General features: G+C 37.2%; 1 protein-coding gene across 2 annotated transcripts; it reads left to right on the top strand.

The window, feature by feature from the left end:
• The first annotated feature begins 219 nt into the window (after positions 1–219).
• On the top strand, positions 220–22,828 carry CRLS1 (cardiolipin synthase 1). Of its 2 annotated transcripts, none has more exons than XM_006047738.3 (7): positions 220–716; positions 3,299–3,436; positions 7,932–8,061; positions 17,102–17,187; positions 18,176–18,244; positions 19,824–19,915; positions 21,838–22,828. In XM_006047738.3, exons 1-7 carry the CDS (start codon positions 411–413, stop codon positions 21,923–21,925), a joined length of 909 nt encoding a protein of 302 aa, XP_006047800.1. In that variant the 5' UTR covers positions 220–410; the 3' UTR covers positions 21,926–22,828. The 2 variants fall into 2 exon arrangements, with proteins under 2 accessions (XP_006047800.1, XP_025119817.1); XM_025264032.2 differs by lacking the exon at positions 220–716 and adding an exon at positions 725–852.
• Positions 22,829–24,256: the final 1,428 nt, after the last annotated feature.

Raw genomic sequence — 24,256 nt, 5'->3', positions numbered from 1 at the left:
CAGGACCGGAGACGACTTCTGCCCTATCCCGGCCACAGCTGCCGCGCCGTCGTCCGGTTTGCGCGCTCTTCCCCTCCCCTCCCCACCGACCCCGAAGCCGGTGGGCGGGCAGATAGCGGCTACACAAAACACCTCCTTTGCAGCCCGCAGGGCCTAACGGCGCGCGAGTGCCGCCGCCGCCGGGGGCGCTGGTAAGCCCAGCGGCGACGGTGTCGCAAAAGCGTCGCGAAGGCTTCCGTCCTTGGCGATCTGAGGCCACCTGTATAAGATAGCGTGTTGGGGTTTGAGAACCAGTATGGAGGCCGTCGATCTTCTCCAATATTGCGGGGAGTCGATGAGGAAGCGGTTCGCCAGTGCCCTGGATTGCTGAGCTCTCGCCGACTGCGTCCCCCTCGAGCGCCAGCAGGGTCATGCTGGCTTCGCGGATGGCGCGCGCCTCTTGGGGGGCCCTGCGCGTCGCCGCGTGGGCACCAGGAGCGCGGCCGGGAAAGGGGCGCGCCCGCGGGGCTCTGCTGCCGCCCGCGCCCGGCTGCCTGGGTTTCCTGGCTGAGCGCTGGTGGCTGCGCCCGGCTGCGCTCGGCTTGCGGCTGCCTGGGGCTAGCCCGCGAGCCCACTGCTCGGGCGCGGAGAAGGCAACCCCCGGGCCCGCGACCGGAGAGGACGCTGCTGTTGAGGCCCGACGTGGCCAGTGGGGCCCGACGAGCGCCTCCAACCTGGTACGTACCAAGGAGGAGACGGAGAGGCGACGGCTCCGGCGGGCTCGGTCCCGGACACGAATAACGTGCCCTGGCTGGTCAGGTCCGATGCTTCCATTTCAGAACTTTTAAACCGTTCCCTCAAGAGAAGTTACGGGTAGGTCATTCGGTCGGGACGAATATCAGCGGTACCAGCCTGATCCTCTTTGCGTCTCGGTGGTGAAGTTAGAATCCTCTCCTCCCCCTCTATCCTCACCTGTAGCTGGACGCGCCTCTGGATGTTGCATTGGTAAAAATAGCCTTCACTTATCTTTTTAAAAGCCCATTTTAAATTTTATGAAGCGAATCCCCTATGTTTAAGGCAAGTCTGTGAGCGTCTTCAGAAATATATACAGGCCTTTCTGTTTGCTTGTGCAGGTTTGGTTAACTACCGTTTGACCTTTGGTAACTTTAAACATTGTATAGGATGAAGGGTAACTAATTTAGATCGTAATTAAAAGATCTTTTAACCTCTAATTATAGAAAAAGATTAAGACTTTCTGAGGTAAAGGAGGAAAAGATTTGTTTGCTCACCTGTTGAAATACTGACCAAACAGAAGACATCAGAGCATGAGTGTGGGAGAGCTTTTGATGTCATGTAGCAAGACTCATGCAATTATTACATCTTCAATTGTTATGTCTTCAGTGGGCCCCTGTGCCGCTTTCATCAGTTGTACAGCATGGGTTGGGTTGGCCACATCCTGGCAGGGGTCACAGCTCCATTAATAGCTAAAGCATGTTGGGGTTTGAATGCTGGATGCTTTGAGGTTGCCATATCCTGGCTGAAATCCTTCCCAGAACGGCAGTAGTTGGTCGAGTATGCCACAGGTTATCTGGTTGGGTAATCTGAGATTAGCTCTCTTAATTTTAGTTTAGAAACGTTCACAAATTTAATAATTAGAAATTAATGAGGTATTTTAACTGAAATATTTTGTGTGGAGCTAAAACGAATCCTTTTCATTGTTCCAGGACCATTCAGTCTGGTTTATTAATTCACCAAATGAAACGATGTGGTTGTTTGCAGCTGTCTTTAGTTTTGCCCCATGGGCATCTCTGTTATGAATTTTGGCCCTCTGTATTCTGACCTTTTGCTTTGTGTTTCCCTTTTCAAAGTCACGAACTGTACCCTCCCCTTCCCTCCTCAGTGAGTTGCTGTTATACTGGATCAGTGTTTGATTTATCTGTACTGCAGATAAATCTGGACTCTGAACACTTGGACCTTTGAACTGGAGTTTGGAATGTTCCAAGAATGAGTCCATTTAATTAATATTGTGGTTTACCTTCAATAAAAGGTCCTCCAGTAGAGGTTTGTAGTGCTGATTGTTTCCCAGAAAATTTGAATTTTTCTGTAGCTTTAGTGACAGTATTCTGCTCCCTGACCCCCCAAACCCCATTATCCTTCCAGGCTGAGGTGAACATTTCTTGCCTGGTTCTGTTTATAAACACAAGCTTAGTATCTTTAGAGAATTGCCTTTTCTTACAGAATGGTTCAAGGTATTTTAAAAGAGGCCTTTAGAAGTGGATGCTGTTACTTTTCTAAAAGATTAAGATTCAGACAAATTGCTTACTGGTTGAGAATGAGGTTAAATAGGGTTATCTTGTGAGGAGATAGTCCCATGAGATAGAACTGGCAGTCTTGACTCAGTGGAGAAACTAACCTTTAGGAAATGACATTTTCTCTGTATTATTTCTGTACCCAGTTTTGTGTCATGTGTCTTAGTTCTTTAAAGTTGAAGTACCCTTTCGTGAAACAGATTTTGTTTTGGCAAGGAAGGAATGTTCTTCAGAGCAGCTGCCATGGTGCCCTTTTGTTGATGCCAACTTCAGACACCTTGCCTCCCAATGAAGTTTCAAGGAATCATAAAGCTCCCATAGGGAAGCTGTGAAAGCCCTCAGCTTCTGGTTGGGGATCTTAACATTGCTGTGGCTATTTTTAACAGATTTCCCAAGGATTTCAGACACTATTCCTTGTTCCATTTTCTTCCAGCAATTCTCCAGTTTAGTGATGACGTTATGGAGTTAGATGTTTTTAACCCTTCTTCATTCGTATCTCCAAACGCTGTGTATGGCATTTAGCATTCTTTTGATGGGTATGTATAGAAGAGTGAGGAGAGGTTATTTGCAATAAATGTTTTTTAGCCAGAATGCCCCTGGTCGATAATTTGGCTTTTTTCTGACACTTTCTAGACTGTTTGTCTCCTTGAAGTATAAGATTTTCCTGAAGTTTCACTTCTAAAAATTTTCTATTTTGTATAAAGGGAAAGTAATTCTTTTTAAAACAATTTTATTGAATATAGTTGATTTGCAATGTTGAAGTTTCATTTTTAAAAGCAGTATGTTTTTAGTGTTGAATTCTAATTGTGAAGTCGTGTATTACAATCCTGACTTATATGATATTTTTATTCCTTCTCTCTAGTAAGAAAATCTATATAGTCAGTACTTTAGTCTGTGTTTGGGTACATGACATACCTATAAGTTGCTGGAGTGTATTTTCCAGTGTATATAGTTATTTAAAGTATGAATTTATAGTATTTAATTTAAATTTTGTTGTCTTTATATTTCAGTATGAAAACCCATGGACAATCCCAAATATGTTGTCAATGACGAGGATTGGCTTGGCCCCAGTTTTGGGCTATTTGATTATTGAAGAAGATTTTAATATTGCATTAGGAGTTTTTGCTTTAGCTGGGCTAACTGACTTGGTAAGTTGTAAAGGCACTCCCCTTGTTCTGCTCCCCTTCTAAATCCCAGTCTCCACTACACTGAAATAATGCAGCTTCAGTTTGCCTTTCCTTGGAAGAAAATCCTCAAAGATGCATTTCACCTAGTACTTTTATAAAGGCTTGTCATTAGCATCTATGTGGGACTCTGTTATTCTTTGTATTATCTAAGGAAGGAAGTAGAGGTTGTAGGGAGGCATTGGAGAACTTCTTCAAGAAAGAAAGAAGCCTTAGAAATTCTCAAAGGGCCAACTACTTGCTTTAGGGATATAAATAAATGAGAGAAGCTGAGACTGTTTTTTTCTGCTTATGTAGTAGAGAGAAGTATCTGATCTGCAACAACAGTTGGTTTTACTGATGGAGAGGGAAGTAGTGGGCCAGCTGTTGTGACTGGGAGCTTGTAGAGGCCAGATCTCTGCTCAGGTTTATGCTGGCAGGAGGCCATAGGCACCCCACAGGTTTGGTCCTTGATTCCTGCTCCATACCCCTCTGACTGTCTTCCAGAAGACCCTGCCCTAGGTGGGCATTAGGCATCCTTCCTTCCTTCCACTCTTCCGGTAGATGGACAGAGGAGAAGAGAATACTTTGACACCACTGTGTCAGCTTAGAGGGAGGGAAAGATTAATTCAGGTTATTTCAAGTTAGAACTTGGAAAATAATTTTAATAACAGAAAGCTGCACTATGTGTTATATATAGGCTTTTGTGAACTGGCCAGTCATTGTCATGTATGATGTTATTTGTATTTATCACCCACCTGTTGCATAAAAAATTGAAATAGCTTATAAAACTACGTGTCCTGCAAAAACAGAATTGAAGGAAGTGGGGAAATGGTAGAGGAAAAATTTTAAATCAGGACAAAAGCATGTAGAAACAGATGTTGTGTATATATATTATATGTTCTTATACAAGGCTGGTCTGAGATCCAAGTAAGCACCCAGACAAGCAATAGTAATTTGGTGCCTCTTTAAACTGATGTATGTTTGAAAAGTTATGCTCAGTATTTAGTGAGAATAAAGAGAAACTTATTTTCTGTTAATGCAGTTTGTATAACATCTTCCTTTGTAACATCAGCTATTCCCTTTGAGATTCATAGAAACAAAATTCCACCTGTTGAGCAGTATGGAATTAGCTGAAGGTTTTGCAGGATAAACAAAGGAGGGTGTTTGCATTGTTATATGACATTTCCAAATGTGCATCAAATACAGTCTCTCAAAGTGGCTACCTCCTCTCCTTTTCCAGAATTTAGCTCCTGTTTGTCACAATTTCTCCCCATTCACACAACCTCTTGGTTTGTCCCTACTTCTGAAGTGTCAAGGCCTCTACTTATTAAAATGGTCTCCAGGTCTGTCAAAGACCATTATACTGACAATGGATTTTTTATTTATTTATTTATTTTGTAATAGACAAGATCTTTTTCGGTTCCTGAATTTGCTTTTTTTTTTTTTTTTTTTGGTTTGTACATTTTCTTTAGTTGCCACATGAGATTGAAATGTTCATTAAGTGGAAGAGGCCTCATTTACATTTTTCTAAATATAGAAGACAATGTGTGTGGAAATCTAAGTTAACTGGCATGGTTTTACACTTATACTCCATGGAGGTTTTGATGCCTCTAGAATGGCCACTGGGCAGATGGTTAGACTCATGGAGGGTTTAAGCAGGGGAATGACAAAGCCTGATTTCTGTTATGTATGGGAAGGGAATTATAGGAATGCAAGAGTAGAAACAGAGAAGCTGGTTAGAGGGCATACAATAATCTAGGGTAGTGGGTTGAGAGTATGTTTTGAAGATAGAATTGATAGGTTAATGGATTGGATATGTGGGATGAAAGAAAGGAATTAAATATGAGTGCTAAGCAGTTACTTTTTTCTTTTCAACAAGCAGATGCATGAAGGTTTACATTTTCTATGATGGTTAACATTCAGAGTAGGACAGAGTTTGTGGGAAAAGAGTTGTTACGCCTGTTCAGGTGGAGGTAACAATTGGGTATTTGAATACAATAGTTTGAAGTTGGAGGAAGTCATGGTTAGAGACAGATTTAAGAGTTATTATGTAGATGGTCAAGTCTGGATAAAATCATCTAAGCTGTGGTAAAAGAAGAGAATGGGTCAGAGAAAAGAGCAGTATGTGGAGAAATGGAGAAGGAGCTGGTAAAGGACACTGAAAAGGAAAAACTGGTTAGAAAGGAAGAAAATCGAGCAGTAAGTTGTCCTGGATATTAAGAAGGTGCTTCAGTTGTGTTGAGGATAGGTTGGTGACCTTTATGAGTACCATCTCTAGAGGATGGGGCAGTCAGAGTGAGTTGGTTAGCATATGTGAGGTAGTGATGGCAATAGATGTCACTTTGAGGAAGTTTTGCTTCACAGGGGAATAAAGTCAAGGAAGGGTAGTTTATAAAGAAATATAAACTGGGGAAATTTTTGTTGTTAATTAACTAATTAATTAAATGACTGAGTAGGAAGAGAGAGATTGATGATGCTTGGGAGGTGGGGGAAACTCACAGAAGGTAAGAGGACCTGGGGTCAGGGATCAGGATAATAGAGATAAATGTGCCTGGATAGTGGTGGATGGTGGATTCAGAGGTGGGAATGTGAGGGAGTGCTGGCAATCTGCTTTTACTTTTCAAGGAAATATGGACATGATCATGAGCTAGAGAGAGGCTTTGGGAGGGACAGAATCAGTTTGTGGCAAGAGCAGGCTGAAAAGAGAAGGTAAACATAGTAAGGAGGTGTAGGTTTACCAGGCAGTATTGAGTGCCCACACAAGATTTGTGGTCATGTAAAAGTGAGACTAATCAGCTCATTTAGGTGTTTTTCAGTGTTCAGCTGTTTGGGTGTCGGCTTAGAGTACATGATAGATGTATTTAAGTAGTATTGAGAGAGAGTGGAATAGGGAGTTATAGAGATTTACAAAGAAAAAGTGGTGTTGATGACCTTGGAATCCAGTGTGGGTAGACGAGCAATGAGAGTGAGAAGATGACAGTGAAAAAATGGGAGATGGAGATCAGAAACTGAACTGGCACCTGAATCTGCCAAGGCCCTAACCCCCAGGTCTAGGCACTTTCTGTTAGTGTTACAGTTGAGGTAGTAATAGTGTTAGTGTTAGTGTTTTTAGTTGAGGTAGTAATAGCTGATAACTGATGTTTCTGAGGATTTACTGAGTGCTGAGTGCTAAACAGATTTTAATCATGTTATGTACTGAAACAACCTACCCTTTGAAGTAGGTAGCATTCTCTCTCTCTTACAGGAAGTAAGGAAAGGAAATGGAAGGCCTAAGCCTCAGTTTTGGCTTAGGCCAAATGTTGTGGCCAGAGTTACACAGTTAAGTGAGCAGGAGAGCGAGTACTTGAACCACCACTTACATTCTGCTGTGAAGACTAAGTTCGTAACCATTATCCTGTATGACAGCTGTCTCTAAGTTATTGGAATACTTGAGATATGGAGGACTTATCCTTTAAAATGTACCATGTTAAATTGTGTCTAAAGTAATTTGATCTTTTTCCTTGGAAATAGGACTAGAAAATTCAAACATTTGTTGAAGCTTGAAGTTAAATAAAATGAATAAAAGCCAGGTAGGGACTTAGAAAATCAGAAAATATCTACGTTGTTTAATGAAAATAGGCAGTACTTGATTTCAGTCAATTTTCTTCCCATTCCTCAAGTGAGCTTGGAGATGTGGATTTTTTTGAGGTAAGACTTTGAATATTTAAATATTGGCAACTAATTTATACTTTGAAAACCTCTGGGCAGTTCAAACAAAACCAGCCTGCAAGCCCCTTGGCTCCCAGGAAACCAAGTATGACCTCTGCTGTAAAATATAATTTGTTTCCAAGAGTAGTGAAAATCAAATTTTAAGTAGGCCAAATGCAAAGGATTGACTATTTTATTCAGGTACAAGTCATGCAAATCTAGTCAGCCATGGAATTAACAGCGGCACTAGACAAAAAATATTGATGATAACAGTTAAAATAAAAATAATAACAGCTAAAACTTAGAGAATTGGATACTGTTATAAAAAGGTAGATAGGAATGGGAGTTAGGAAATCTTGCCGTTAAAGAATAGCCCTTGCAAGTAAAAGCAGCTATTTGGGGTGTAGTGAAATAAATGGCTGAGGATTTGAGAGTAGGGGGTGCTGAGTCTGTGCTCTGTCTGTCATGCTTTCTTTGAGTTTTATTGGGGTTCTTTACATCTTTAAATTTGTGTCTGGGTTCATCCCTCAGAGGGGCATTGTGGAAACATTGAGAAATAGCTGAAGGCCTTGAAAAAGAAAAGTACTGTAGGAAAGTAAAATTATTTTCTGACCAATTGATAATTTAAAAGTTAAATGTATACCAGTAAAACAGGAGGTTTGGGAGTAAGAAACAGAAGAGGTTTTATCTACATTTTATGAAAGTATAGTTATTCTGGTACCTTTTTAATCTTCAAGATATCTACTCTGTACCCATTATGACATTTATTAAAAAAAACTTCTATTTTCAGTTGGATGGATTTATTGCTCGAAACTGGGCCAGTCAGAAATCAGCTTTGGGAAGTGCTCTTGATCCACTTGCTGATAAAATACTTATCAGTATCTTATATATTAGCTTGACCTATGCAGATCTTATTCCAGGTAAGAGCGCCGTTGTGTGTGCTTTTAAATAGTACAGGGAAGGGTGACATTAGTCAGCTTAGGATTTCTCTTGATTGAGAGACAAATAATTTTTGTTCCAAAAATATGTTTTTCAACTTTAAAGTGTTCCCCTAACTTTATTTTTTTGTTTCCCTAATTTTAAACTATTAAACTGTTTTTCTTGCCAAGCTGTTTGTTTTACTTTCAAATTTATAACTTTATATATACTAGTAGAATCTGTTTTCTTAATAAAATTGTTTAAAATTAAAATTGAACACATATTTCACAGTGCTAATTTACATTATCCTAGAATCTTTTGAAACTATTATATTTTCTTAGTGCATAGCTTTTTAAAAGCAGTTTAAAGTTTTCCTGAGTCATCTTATTTACTAAATACAGTTTAATAAATAAGAGCTCTGAAGGCCTAGAGATGTCTATAAAATTTCACTTTGTTATTATTATTACTTAGACACTATTATGCAATTTCAATTATCATGTAGTTTGTACACTGAATACTGTTTGTAACAAAAGTTTATGATCTTTTGTATTTTGTACTGTTTTTTGGGTTGTTCATTTTCTACTTCAGCTGTGTTTCTCAGTTTTTATCCTTTGGTGCAGATTAAACTGTTTATTTCTGAGTTAGAAATAGGATTGAAAACAAAGAAACTGCCACTGGCTCCTTCAGTACCATGCTGTTACTGACATTTGATAGGAAGAAGTGTAGTGGTGTTTCAGTCTAGTACATTCTTTTCGATCTAGAGATTCTTTTTCTCCTCTATCTTTAGGCTTTTAAATCTGCATAACCAAATTTAAAAATGAATTAAACTACTGTTTGTGTGCTTCTTTGAAAGTCATGATTATGGTGTGTATATGGTTGGGGGCATTGAACGGGCAGGAGTATGCTATATGTAATATAGATAATTTGTAGGGGAAAAGATCCTAAGGAGCATTCTGTTAACATTCATAATTAAGATTATTGTGTTGTGTGTGTATTTTCATGCTTCCCTTGAAGCTTTTTCAGAGTTACTTTGTATTTTGTTGTATTGTTTTACATAGAGGTTAGCCAGGTATTTTCCTGTTGAACATAGAGATTGTTTCTAGGTTTTGGCATTATGGATAATGTTGATATAACTGGTGTAGGTTGCTTTTCAAGCCTTCATTATCACTCATTATCATTCTGGGCACTTCCATTTTCTGTCTTCTATGTTGGGTCTGTTTTTCCCATGGCTTCCATGTGGAATGTAATCGCCAGTTGTTTCCTGTGCTCGGATGCAGCATGGCAGCAAGTTTTTAGACATGTACAGTGTCTGTATTCTAAGATGTCTAAAATGTCTTTATTCTACCCTCCATACTTGATTGAGATTCAAAAGGGGCATAATTTTCAGTTGCAGATTGTTTTCACTCAGAATTTTGAAGACCTTGTTCTATAGGTTTCCAGATTCCATCTTGCTGTTGAGAAGTCTCATGCCATTCTGATGATGCCTTTTCCTTTATATGTGATTATGTTTTGTATTAGAAAGCTTTTAAGATTTTTTTTAAAAACATTGTTTTTAGTTGTTGATTTAAAAAAATTCTCTCTCTTAGAGATTAATTTTCTAACTGCTTCTTTGGACACTCAATTATCCATCCCAGCACTTTTTATTAAAAAACCATGTGTATATATACATGAGTCCATTTCTGGGTTGTCTAGTTTATTCCCCATTGATTTGTCTATCTTTGTATCAGGACTGTCCCTAATTACTACTACTTTGCTAAAAGTCTTGATATACAATAGAACAAGTTCTTCTATCTTGAAATTCTTACCTCTTGGCATTTGTATGTGGATTTAGAATCAACTTTCAGGTTTCCCAGAAAAACTTGTTGGGATTTTATTGGGATACATTGAATTTACAGATTTATTTGGGAGAATTGACATTTTTATAATATCGTCTTCCAGTCCACAAACCTGTTGTATATACTCTATTTAGGTTTGTTAAAATGTCAAAATGTTAATTATTTCTAGAGAGGTAATAAATAATTATTAGATTTATTCCTAGGTAACAGATAATTCTTGATTCTTTTGTAAATGTAGCTCTGTTAATATTTCATTTTGTCATAGCTGCTTATTATTTATAAGATCCATTTCTAATATTAATTTTTGTGTCTAGCAAAACTTGCTGAACTCTTATTCTAATAATATAAATGTATATTCTCTTGGAGTTTCTGCATCCTCAATTATGTATTGTCTATAATTGATGCAGTGTGTTTCTTCATCAGTACTTTTACCTTTTTAAAATTTTGCCTCACTATAGTACACAGTGCAGTGTTGATTAAGAGTGGTGTCTGTGTCTTATTTTCAGTTTCAGAAGGAAAGATTTCAATATTTAAGTATTAAATATGACATTTCCTGTCGAGTTTTGTACAACCCCTTTGTAAGGATAAAGTTCACTTCTACAGGGAGTTTGCTCAGAAGTTTTTTTATGTTGGATATTGAATTTTATGAAATTTCTTTTTCTTCATGTATTATGGTAGTTATATTTTTTCCATTTAAGCTTAATGTATGGTGAATTACATTATTGATTTTCTAAATTAAACCTGATGACATTCCTGTTATAAATCCAACTTGATCATGATATATTTTGAAGATATTGCTGTATTTGGTTTACTACTAATATTTTGTCAGTTCACATCTAGCTTCACAAAATTGGCTTAAAATTCTTTTCTAAAAATGCCCTTGTTAGGTTTTAATATCAAGTTTTATACTAATCTCATAAAATGAATTTTAGGGAGTGTACTTCCTCCCCGACCCCCCATTCTTGGGAGATGTTTTGTGTGAGATTTCAATTATTCCTTTGAATGTTGGTAGAACTTGTTAAAGCCATTGATTCCTAGAGTTTTCTTTGGGAAAACATTTTAAAATAATTCACTTTTAAATATATATGTTCAGTTTTTTCTGGTTCATCTTTTGTCTGCTTTGTGAGTTATGATGTTTTTCTAGGAACTTGATTCATTTCAGCAACATTAAAAAAAATTACCATAAGCTATTTGTAAGTTAAAGTTACCCACATTAACTTTTTGATGTCTGTAGGGTCTGTAGTATCCCCCCTTTCATCCTAATTATTAGTTATTTGTCCTTTTTTTCTTTGACTTGTCTTGCCAGAGGTTTGTCAGTTTTGTGACTCTTTACAAAGAACCAACTTGAGCTTTGTCAAACTTCTCTGATATGTTTACTATTTCATTAAATCTGTTCTTTTATTTCTGTGTCATCCTTTGGCTTTTCTCCGATGTTCTTTTCTAAATCCTTTAGATCAGTCCTGTCTTGTAGAGATATAATGGGAACCATAGATTTAATTTAAATTTTTTTAGTAGTTATATTCATAGTGAAGGGAAACAGGTGAAATGTGTGTGTGTGAGATTGTTCTCCTGCTACAGTGGAGACAGCATGTTCTGAGCATGCATTGCTGCCTGTGCTATCCCCTCCCCTTAATAACATTTTATTCAATCCACTAGATCAAAAATAGTCATTTCTTTGTATAATCAATAAAAATCATTAATGAGATTTTTGTTTTTTTGATACTCTGTCTTCAAAAGCCAGTGTGCAGTTTGCACTTAGAGCATCTCAGTTCAGACTAGCCACATTTCAAGTGCTTTATATATGTAGCTGGTGGCTATTGTATTGAACAGTGCAGCTGTAGACGAATGTTTAACTCATTCCTTTTTTTGTGGCTGGTGGGATCTTTGGTCTCTGATTAGGGATCGAACCTGTGCCCCCTAAGTGGAAGCGTGGAGTGCTAACCACTGGACTACCAGGGAATTCTCTCAGCTTTACTTTTTTAATGTTTGCATTTAAGGTATTTTGCATTTTCCTTTTCACTGTTTCTCATATGTTGGTATTTGTGTTCTTATCATTATCTGAATTCAGAGTAATCTATTTCTATTATGATTTTTCTTTGGCCTGTGGAGTTAATAAAAATTTATTTCTCAATTTGTGGGATTTTCTAACAATTTTTTTTTGTTACTAATTTTGGGCATAATTACCTGTATTCAAAGAACGTGCTCTGTGATTTTCAGCCCTTCAGTCCAGTATACAGTCAAATTTTATAAACAAACTTTTTAGGCATTTTTCAAGTGAATTTGTATTCTGTGATCATTGGGTGTGATGGTCTATGTGTGTCCATTTTGTCAAATTTTTAGTCCTAATAAATTACTTTTATTTCATTTTTTTTTAACTTTTATTTCTTTACTGACATTTTTTACATTTAGTCTGCTTTTCTGTCAACTACTGAGAGTGAAGTTTCCTGCTGTGTCTAGTTTTCCATTACTTTTTCTTTTTAGCTCTGATTTTTGCTTTGTGTCTCTTGAAGTTATGCTGTTAAGTACATATAAAGTAAAATTGTTGTCTTCTTGGTGAATTGAATATTTTATTTTGAAGTGACCTTCTGTATCTTTAGAAATGATTCTTGCTTTTGTCTGTTTTTTTTGAATATTACTTTAGCTACACTAGCTTACCTCTGGCCAGTGTTTGCATGATAAATAAATCTTTCACTTTCAACTTGTCTACATCTATTTTAGGTATTGCTTGTAAATAACATATAATAGGTTTTTAATATAGCCAGTCTAAAAATATTTTCTCTCTCAACTGGAACATTTAATCCATTTACTATGATTACTGCTATTTGTGTAGCAGTCTTCCATTTTACTTTGTGTTTTATTTGAGCCGCATGTTCTGTTCTACTTTTGTCTATGTAAAGTGTGAATATTTATTTATTTGGCTGTGTCACGTTAGTTGCGTCATGTGGGATCTTATGTTGCAGCACATGGACTCTTTAGTTCTGGCGTATGGGCTCAGTAGTTGTGGCATGTGGGCTTAGCTGCTCCATGGCATGTGGGATCTTACTTTCCCCACAAGAGTACCATGCAATTGTCTACTCATTTCTATTGTTGGTAATAAGAAATCAACTGTTAACTCATTTCATTTTCCAAGGTATTTTTTTTTACTCTGGCTGTTTTTAAGATTTCTTCTTTCTCTTTGGTTTTTCATAGTATTTGGTGTGATTTTTCTTTTTTATTTATCCTGCTTGTGATTTGTTGGGCTTTTTAATATATAGATTGATATCTTTAATCAGTTATAAAAAATTCTGAGCCACAATCTTCAGGTATTGCCTGTTTTTCTCCTTTTGGGACTGCAATATATCTGTGTTAGATCTCACTGTATCCTTTGTGTCTTGGCCTCTTTTCTGCATGTTACCTACTCATTTTATCTTTCTGAACTCCATTCTAGGTGATTACTAATGAAGCTGAAGCACACTCTCTCATTTCACTGCTTCTCTCGTCAGCTGAGCCAAATTCATTTAAATCTTCTATTGTGTTTTTTTGTTATAGAATTTCTATTTTATTCTTCTTCAAACTTAGCAAATCATCTTTTATAGTTTTCAGTTTCCTGCTGAAATTTTCATGTATATCCCTTTAATTTTTATATATAGCCCTCTGAACATAGTAAGCTTTAGTTTTATATCTTTTGAGGATCTCTTTCATGTGTCTGTTTCTGTTGATTTTTACTCATGGTATCTTATGTCTTTGGTATTTTTAAACTGTTAGACACTGTATTAATATTTTATAATAATTTGGAGAAATATTTTGATGTATAGGATGATGGCATCACTCTCTGGAAGAGATTTTTTGTTCAGTTCTGCCAGCTGTCTAGGAATGCTGATAGTCTGGGACTACCTAGACGGCCAGATAAAACATTCTTTTAAGGTTTAGCTTACTTAGGGCCAACTCCTGTCTCAACCCTATGGGAATATTTGTTCAGATCCTAGCTTAAAGCTAGGAAGTGGTTTGTCACTGCCCAACCTGAGGACTCTGGGCTTTGACTACGGTTCCACCATCACATAAGGCTGCCAAAACCCCTTTGTTTTATTCGGCTTTGTTGCTTACTTCTCTAGGGTCACGGACAGTGGCTCTGAGTGCCTAGGCTTATTTTCCCAAGTTCTCATTGTGATACTTTCTTAGCATCTTATAAGCTTTTCACTTTCAAGTTTTTTTTTTAAATGGTCTTTAATTGTGTTAGCAGGAGAATTATTACCTACTCAGATATTAACGGAAGCTGAACCTGAGGATCTTTTTTTTAACCTTGTTGGCCTGAGAGTTTACAATAGTTTATGTTCTAGTTTGTCTTCCATTGTGCTGGGTAATGAGAAGGCCCCTTCAGTCTGAAAGCTTATCCTTAAGTTCTAAACATTTCTCTCCAGATTCTCTTATTGGAAACTCTCTTTTATTCTCTTTCTGGGAGATTTCCTCAACTTTGTCATTTATCCTTTTATTGACTTTTTTATTGCTGTTGTTTTTAATTTCCAAGAGCTCTTGTTCTATGTGTTCTTTTTTTTTAAGTCTTTTTCTTACATCATAGGTGCATATCATCATTTCAGGATGTCTTCTGTTTGTGTGTGTGTGTGTATGTGTGTACACTCTTTCTTTTTTCCTGTTTGTTTTGGTCTCTCTTTTATGACAGAGACTGTTAAAATGCCTAGTGAGCCTTGGCTACTCACTTCGTAAAATGTTAACCGGGTGCCCTCTGAGCGTTGGTGGAATTCACGGAGTGGTATCATTCCCTCTGGGGTAAACAGACAGAGAGGGACCAGACATGGCCCTGAGTTTTCAGTACTTGTAAGTCTGTTCTATAGACAGGAGCTCTCTGTCTGCTCCTTAGAGGTTGTGGAGGTCCTGATTTAGAGGTTAGCATGTAGAACAAATGTTGGCAGACTTTTTCAGTCAAGGCCAGATAGTAAATAAACACTTCCAATTTTGTGGGTCATGTGGTCTTTGTTGCAGCTACTCAAGTCTGCTATTGTAGTGTGAAAACAGCCATAGAAAATACATAAACAAATGAGTGTGGCTGTGTGTTAAATTTTCAGTGCAACAGTGTATGCTATTGATAGTGATCACTTTATGTGTAAAAGTGACTTGATTTTATTTCCCCTTTAACACTAATAAAATTTGCCCATGATGTACTTCCTTGTTGCAGAAACTATATTTCAGACAGAATTAGCAAATAGAGAAGAAAACCTTGGAGCATTCCCTGACACATTTTACACCTCCACCAACACACTGTTGTACTCTAATAGACAAAAGGAAAGCTGCTTTAGCCTTGGAAGAAAAGGCAAGGGAAGACTGAGAGAGAAGGCAGGAACAGTTAGGAGATTCAAAAACCAGGGAACTGGACAAAGTTGCCCCTCGAATGCAAGTTAAGAGCCTGTATGTACAGTATACAGGCTGTCAGTTGGCAGAGGCCTTGCAGCCCTGGTCCCAGTCTGGCTGCACTGTGAACCCCCACGGAGCTTTCATCTATGCTTTTACAAAACTTTTATGAGGTGATTCTGTGATGAGTAGTTAGTTTGGGGAACACTTGATTTTTTAAACAGTCCTTTCCTCTATCAAACAGATTGACAGATGGTGAACTGAGTCCAGAGATGCATTTTGCAGTACCACTGACTAACTGGTGACCTTGGCCAGGATATATAATCTGCCTGAGGCTTGTTTTCCTATTGGTAAAATGGGGATAATGATGGTTCACATTTCATGGAGATGATATGTAAATTAAATGACATAATATGTATATAATGCTTAAATTGTGCCAGATGCTCAATAAATGGTAATTTTGGTAGTTAAGAGAACCAGAACCCACTGCTTTGCAGTATATTCAATCACCTCATCTGTTCTTCTGTAGAAACCTCTTATTTATATTCTTTTCCACCTGTGATGATGAACTGCAATAACATGTTTATTTTCCTCTAATGTTGTATTTACTATATATAATTTGCATGAGTTTGCTGCATTTTAAACTCTGATTGTTGTTTGATTTTGCAGCTGATTATTGCTATATAGAAAAATTGGGTTTACAGGCACAAAAATCCTGCTAAAAATCATGACTGGATTGTTTTGTTATTTGGCTCATACAGTGGAGTCTTTTTTATGCTCTGAATGCCGTGATTTGAGTGGATAAGCATTTCTCTTTGGAATCATCTTGTCATGAAGTACTACACCATAGATCAACACTTATATGTATATAACAGCCACAACCAGCAGAGATTTAAGTTTTAAATCTGTAACTAATTAGTGAGATTGTTCTTAAGTTGCTGAACCAATAGAATGTCAAAATTGGAGCAGACCATAAGGATAGCCTTAAAAGTAATTCAAGAAGAGCTGTTTGAAGGTATTATGGAAGGGCTATGCATGATCCTTTTATTTTAGTAACTGAAACAATTTGAACTGAGTGTTAGCCTCAAGATTTTTTCCTTTAAAAAGTATTTCTTTCTAATGTGATTTATAGTCATGGTTAAAACTTCCTTCGATGTGGGAGGATATTAAGTGAAACAAGATCTCTGCCCTCCCATTCTCACTGAACAAGGGAGCAGGAGTTCCTTGGGTGTCCATTTAAAATGTCCTTCTTCTGGCTCTGGGGCCATCTTGTAGGATCTTAGGAATAATGAGAAAACTATCAACAAGTTGGGTTCATGTTTAGTTAGAATTCATTGACTGAATAAGCAGAAAGAAAAATGGAAGTTGCTTGGATAGGAACTGGCCGGGCAAAATTGAAGATATTGTTTCCCCACAAGTGGTACATATAGCAAAATTTGCTGTTCATAAAATAATCTAGACTACAGAAGCAAGCAGTCAGTTCTTGAAAGTCAGAATGGCTTGAGTCCTGACATCTTTTCCAACCTCTTTACAATCTCATTCCATGTAATTATAGTGAGGTTATCTTTTCCCCAAACTTATAAAGTGGAGAAGTAACAAGGAAATAGTGGTGCCTGAGTAGAGCTGACACTGATAACTACAACTGAAAAACATAGTCTGTCTGTCGCCTTGTTTTGAAGGCAGGTAAAAGAAGAATATAAAAATTACTGGTTCATGGTAAGGATCCTAGACAGGCATCAATAAATGTTTATTATAAAATTTTTACTTAGGTGAAACACCAATTTATGGTAAGGCTTTATGTTATGTGTAATGTCTAAATAATTTTCAGAATTCCAATCAAAATTATCTTACATTTGATTTTCAGTTCCACTTACTTATATGATAATTTCAAGAGATGTAATGTTGATTGCTGCTGTTTTTTATGTCAGATATCGAACTCTTCCAACACCGGTGAGTTTGTTTCCAAAAAAATGTTTTTTAGTAGTGTTTGTAACTTAAGGCAAAAGGAAAAAAACACTATTGTGTACTGATTTTCATGGGAGTTTTATGGGATTTTATGGGAATAATTTATGACAATTATGTGTTTAATCCATTTACTAGGAATTTAAAAAAAACAGACTATCATCTTGCTTTTGAATCACCATTATAGTAACTGTTCAGTGAACATGTGAATAATCCATTTTTTAAAAGCATGTTTTTATTTTAAGTTAAAATTGTTTTGATAGCCCATAAAACTCAGGCCAACTAGCCCTGTCCCTAGAAGGGCTAGTTGCAGAAGACTCTGTTAGGAATGCTTTTTGTTTTTTAATATTTATTTGGTTGTGCTGCCTCTTAGTGTGGTATGCAGGATCTTCAATCTTCATTGCAGCTTGTGGGCTCTGTTAATTGTGGCATGTGGGATCTAGTTCCCTGACCAGGGATTGAATCCCAACCCCTTGCATTGGGAACTCAGAGTCTCAGCCACTGGACCACCAGGGAAGTCCCTTCTTAAGAGTGTTTTATGACTAAGCACCCTTTCCTGTGTAAATTAGCTTCTACTATGGATTCTCTAGAACTGGTTTTTAAAAATTATAGTTTTATGAGCATAGGATAATTTGTTTGCACTTTTGTTCATTGGTTCTACAAATATTTGAGCAGATAAGTTATACTTAGCTAATAATCACTACATGAGCATAACAGTCTCATCTTTTGATTCCCAGTCCAGTGAAAATGTCAACATTTTATTCATTTTGATTTTTAGCCTATAAGGGAAAAATAATGATGAGGGAAATTTGTTTAGTAAAAAGATGTCATCAGCCAGACTTTGTGGTAGATCTAGCATATAGCCAGGCATGTGGTATACACTCAGTAACTGTTACATATATTAATAATAGCAAAATATTTATTTTAAACTTAATAAATTGAATAAAGTTTATCCTTTTTTTTTGTCCTCTGCCAGCGAACACTTTCTAAGTATTTCAATCCTTGTTATGCCACTGCTAGGTTAAAACCAACCTTCATCAGTAAGGTAAGAGACACACAACATCCTTTTAAGTTATTATTCCCTTGTGGATTGTTATAATGACTATAAACCTCAGTCTGGAGCAGCTGAAAATAAGATAGATTTTAATGCGTTGACCATAGTGGATAGAATGGAGTCACCAACCCAGTTCTTTTGTCCTCCAGGCTCTCTGGAGCTCTAGTATACATGTGTGTTTTGTGTTAGTGGTCTGGTGGTCTAAGAATTTAAGTCTCTGAATGAAGTATTAGGGCCATCACTTAGGGGAGGTGGAGAAAGTAGAAGCATAATTGCATATTGATTGAGACACAAAGAGAGTATGAAGATTTCTTTCTGCTTTCATTACCCACCCCTCCCTGTAGTGGAAACACCATATAATAAGGTCTCTTTCAGGTGCAATATCCATGCAATTACATGGAAAAAGATAGGAGAAAGTTTTATTCACTAATAAACAACTCCTGCTCTTAGTTATCCATCTGTTGTCCTGAGCCCTTTTCAGGACAATAATTGCATGCTAGTCATTGCACACAGAGAGGACACTGTTAATGCCTGTTGAGGCACATAAGTTTGCTCTAATTATTTTGCTCCATCCCTTGTGACAGAGGTTTAACAGGTTAAGAATGCCAATCATCTTTGGGACAAAAGGATGATTACTCTTAAACCAGAGACTCCCTGGAGTTAATTTTTACCTACAAGTATGGATTGGTTGGTTGATTATTTGTTTATTTACCTATTTACTTATTTCTGTGACTTTTATATGTATCAAGTACAGTAATTGGAGTATAGCACCATATGGAAAGTGGCTTAAAGAGGTGCTAGGAACAAATGCCTCAACTCCTTGGTCTTGCAATAAGTTCTTCAGACAATTTTTATTACTTCTTTTTAAAAATGGAGTGGAATCCTTGTAATCTAGCTGCAGAATGGATAAGATAACACTGGTGCTTTCTTCAACATATCACCTACTTTGCCAGAATGCTTATCTATATGAGTAGAGAAAATCTCCAGTGGTTTTGTCGTCTTCCTTTTCTCCACCATACTGTCTTTTAGGGTAGGGAAACCTACTCATTTCCTCCTGAGAGCCTCTCATGGAGATGAATGCATTTCAACTTTCTAACTTGCATAACTAACCCAATGCTAGTGAGAGGAGCATTAAATGAAGTGCCAGGAAATCTGGGTTCTCAGTTTCAATCTGTAACCTGCTAGACTGTAGGCAAGTCACTTAACTCATTACTTTTTCACCTGTGAAGAGTAGCCTCACTATTTCCATATTCTCAGGTCTGTTTTAATGGGTAACTGAGAAAAAGGCAAAGAACTTTACAATATTACTGAATTACTACGAAAATTCAAGATAATGGTGTTTTCTGATAGTTGCCCTTCCCCACCTTTTGCAAAGGGTAGCTGTGCAGACAGATGAGCCAGTTAGTGAAGTTCAGCCATTTGTGTGAATGCCAGCTTTTTTGGCAGAGATGTTACAATATCAGGCATGCTGAGAGTCTGTTGTGTTATACTGTGATGGGTTATGCCTTTCTCTTGTAAGCTTGAAACATGACTGGGTTGGCACTGTTTTTTGTGACTTCTTTTCTTAAAGGTGAACACAGCAGTCCAGTTAATCTTGGTGGCAGCTTCTTTGGCAGCTCCAGTTTTCAATTATGCTGACAGCATTTACCTTCAGATCCTATGGTAAGCTTAATTTAGAAGTACTCTCTGAGGACGTCAACTAAATGGCTTATTGTGACAATCCTAGAATTACTTTGTCTTTAACCATGTTTATTAAACACTGGGTAAAGCTGTAGGGGCTATATTTTTTGATTGATACCATTTTTAAGAAGCTTACTATCAATTATAGGATGTAGAAGTTATAGGGGCTTTGATGCAAGTTATAAGGGATGAGAGATTTATGTTGAGGTTTTGGAGGAGAAAAATATATTCCAAATAGGAAGAAGAGGAAAAGCTTCAGGGAGGAGTGGCATTTGAGCCATGAAGTCTAGATGAAAAGAGACTGAGGGGAAGCCTTTCTGGTGAAGGACAGACCCTGAGCAAACTCAGATGTATTTTACCCACTCAGGAGAGTGGGTAAAAGGAAGTGCACCCAGCCTAATGAATGGGGCAGAGTGGGGAAGAAACTTGGAGAAAGGAGTTTGAATTTTATTTTGTTAAGATTGTGTGTAGCCTTGAAAATGTGTCAGATTCATACTTTGAGTCCATGTACATCATACCGATACTAAAGCTCTATATTTTACTATATTTTTAACTTGATAATTAAAGCATTGCTTGATGCAGTCTGAGCCAGAAAATGGTTAACTAAAGTCAGCTAAGCTAAGAAGCTTTAAAAATAATACACATGCTGAACATTTTATTTGCTAAAATATAAATTGTACACTCATTTGTCCTATATCTTCTGGTATAAGCCCAACTCATTTTCTTTGATTATAGGCTCATCAGTAGGATATTTTTCCTTTGTTGCAAAAAACTCTGATTTTCATTTTCTTTTCTTTTAAAATGATATAAGAATGTAAGGCATTTATGAAGCAGAGTATAGAAACTTTGTAGATTTTTATTATTTTCTCCAGTGTTTTAGCAATTATATTGTCTACTTGTCGTTCAGTCACTAAGTTGCATTGAACTCCTTTGCCACCCCATGTACTGTAGTAGTCTGCTAGGTTCCTTCTGTCCATGGGATTTCCCAGGCAAGAGTACTAGAGTGGGTTGCCATTTCCTTTGCCAGGGGATCTTCGCGACCCAGGGATCAAACCTGCGTCTCCTGCATTGGTAGGCAGATTCTTTACACTGAGCCACCAGGGAAGCCCGTATTGCCTACTTACTTCAGCAGTAGTGTTTAGCACATTGCCTTGCCTTTCCAAGGCTTCTAGCTTAATTCCCAGAAATAGCAACTTGTCCTACATGTATATTTCATTAAATTTATGTGTGAATTTAGGATATTAAACTGGCATAAACAGGTTTGGGGTCAAACAAAAATGGTCTTGATGAGCCTGCACCTCACCTGGCAGAAGCAGAAGCTCATGTGTGCATAAAGCTGCATACAGTCAGCGAGCCATGAGCGTCATACGTGTCATTTCAAAGAGAATCTGATTAATTTCTATTAATTTTAAGTAAAGAAAGCAGAATTGTATTTAAAATGACTCAGATTATTAGAATTCCCCAAATATGCAAGAAATAGTTTCTAATACTAATACTCTAAGCAGCATGGAACAGTGGGAGGAGCACAAGGGCTCTAGAGCTGGAACCAGGCCAGACTCATAGTTCTGTGGCCCTGAGCAAGCTCTCGGGGCCAGTGTTTCCTCTGTAAGGTGAGGCTGTGAAAATAAAACTACCTATCATACAAAAATGTCTGGGTAAAAATGACAATTGCTATTATTATTTTTTCAGATTCATTAACTAGATTAATTGTTTGACATTATTGATTCAAATGAAGTCTTAAGGAAAAGCGATATATTTAGATTCTCATTAAAAACAATTATACTAACAGCCTTTTTTACTTTTAAACAACTCTTTTAAATGTATTCTTTAGTATATATTATGTATATTCTTTATGTATATTTATAGTTACCATTTAAACTAAATTTTCTTTTCTTCCATAAAAGGTGTTTTACAGCTTTTACCACAGCTGCATCAGCTTACAGTTATTATCATTATGGCCGGAAAACTGTCCAGGTGATAAAAGGCAGATGAAAAGTCATCATTATCGTTAACAAGGAAGCAGTACACATCAACAGTGGCAGGGCCAGTGGAAGTCTACAGGAGTTCCTTTATTTTGGCGTTCAGCTTGAAGGAGGACTTGTCAGAACAAACCATGTCATCAAAATTTTAAGTAATGTGCATTGATAATAAGCTTGATCATGGGCATATGCAGAATTTCCAACATATTTTTAAATAAAAATAAAACTATAATTTAGGATTTTTTATCTTAGGTTTCTTGATTAATTTATAAGTAGCAATTATTCTAATTATTCTTTTTTTTTTAAGCCATTTTTAAAAATACATTCAAAAAGCCAGTTGAGAGCATGGAAACTGAAGAGTTGGCACTTTAATAAATTTGGATTGCTCACAAAGCACTAGGGAGTGTCCTGGGGTTAAATATATAATCATGTATAACTTAGCTGCACAGTTGTATGTTTGACTTAGATCTGTGTACGTATTAACAGTACATGTGATTAATATTTGATTATTTAGGATAATGACTATAAAGATAGCTTAGTTTTGGTTAAAGTAAACTTGTAAAGAGATTTAAAATGTAGTCAGTTTTGAAATCAATAAGATCAAAATAGAAGCTATTGAAGTTCACATTCAGAAGTCTTCCAACCTCTCAGGTGCCTTGCATCAGGATAATAAGCAACAAAGGTAGTTGGAAAATGCAAATGTGTCTGTTACCCTAGCCATTCAGGAAGCAGTGAGTTATATCGTACCTTCTCACTATATTTCTAACATATGTTTGTATGATACTGGGACCTGTACTTGTATGTTATGTAAATAATATGAAACTGTATATTTTTCAAAGTTGTTTTTTTTTTTTAAACTTGAGGAATGTTCTTTTGTTAAGATGTTAAAGGAATAAAAGAGCTGGGAAAAAAATGACCCTCCATTTGGGTTGTTTGTATAGCATTGTATGGTCATCTGTTGTGGAAGTTTAATGATTCATAAAGTCCATTTAGCTGTGTCACTTGCACTTACGTTGTAAAAATAATTGATTTAGGATCATCTGACTTCAAAGTCCTTTTCTTACTACACTGTTATGTTTAAGAGAATGGAAGGTACAAGGAGAGGAAGACATGTGGCTAGTGCTGGCTGCTTCCTCTTCAGAGTGGAGGCCTGTTGTTGCTCATTGTCCCAGGTTCTAACCCAAGTGTAATACAGCCTCCTACTGTGAGGTTATCTAAATGTAGCCTGTTAAGCTGTGTTAAAAATTATAAGGAGTTATAAGCAAAATCCATGCCTCTCAGTTGTGGCATCCTTGGATCAGTGTGTCCTTTGTTGCCTGCTGGTCCTGGCTTCCTTGTTCCCAGATTAGCTGCTGAGTCACCCCTGGCTTGAAAAGTACAGAAGCCTGCAGCCAGGGACACTGCTATGGACTCCAGTGGAAGTGAGTGAGAGAAGGGCTGTGTGAGGATAGTCATTCTCCCCTTCTGGAACCTCCTTTAATGTCTCCTAATGGCCTGGGTGGCAGTGAGAAGTGGAAGTCAGATTGCTGGACTACCCAAGAGGCACATTGAACATGTCTCAGTACTAGCAAAGTATGAGCACATGAATATGTTTTTATTATTTTTTTAATTAATTAATTTATTTTTTTACTTTACAATATTGTATTGGTTTTGCCATACATCAACATGCATCCACCACGGGTGTACACGTGTTCCCCATCCTGAACCCCCCTCCCACCTCCCTCCCCATACCATCCCTCTGGGTCATCCCAGTGCACCAGCCCCAAGCTTCCTGTATCCTGCATTGAACCTGGACTGGCGAATGAATATGTTTTTAAAAGGGAGAACTTGAAATAAAGTAGGGGGGGAATTAGAATTTTGTTTTTCGTTATGCTCACTTGTGGTCTAGTGTTGGTACTATTTGGAGTAACATAGTTGGATCTGTAGTCTCTTTAGTAGTCAAGTCTTAATCTGATTCTTCTTAATATACTTCCCCCTCTCCCCCAGTCTGTAGGTTTTTCGATACTGAATTGCTATAAAACAAATTCTGCTGGTTTGTAAAACATTGGAATTGTATTAGGTATATTTGAGTCATGCATACAGACTCCAAGCATGACATTCATTTTGGTGCCTCTACATAACAGATTCAATCTTGATATTAAAAAGGCACTGGGATAATTTAATTACATGCCTGAGGGCTTTTGTATTAGTCACATTTTGGGCTTTTGCCTTACAGCTTTAAATTTGGAGCTGGTAGATCTTTTAAATCAGTCCATTTTTCTTGGCTACATATGTGATAAAACTAGGGACCCACCTTAGAATTTTGGGAAGCTTTTTCAAAACTTCAAACATCTAGAAATATGTA

Source organism: Bubalus bubalis, chromosome 14, assembly GCF_019923935.1.
Source record: "Bubalus bubalis isolate 160015118507 breed Murrah chromosome 14, NDDB_SH_1, whole genome shotgun sequence".
Taxonomy (NCBI): Eukaryota; Metazoa; Chordata; class Mammalia; order Artiodactyla; family Bovidae; genus Bubalus; species Bubalus bubalis.
This window is presented reverse-complemented; position numbering and strand designations above follow the sequence as displayed.

Coding starts and splice junctions, on each gene's coding strand:
- CRLS1 (XM_006047738.3), top strand. CDS start 411: ATGCTGGCTTCGCGGATGGCGCGCGCCTCTTGGGGGGCCCTGCGCGTC. Junction 17,188..18,175: donor ATCGAACTCTTCCAACACCG/GTGAGTTTGTTT, acceptor GTCCTCTGCCAG/CGAACACTTTCTAAGTATTT. Junction 18,245..19,823: donor AACCAACCTTCATCAGTAAG/GTAAGAGACACA, acceptor CTTTTCTTAAAG/GTGAACACAGCAGTCCAGTT.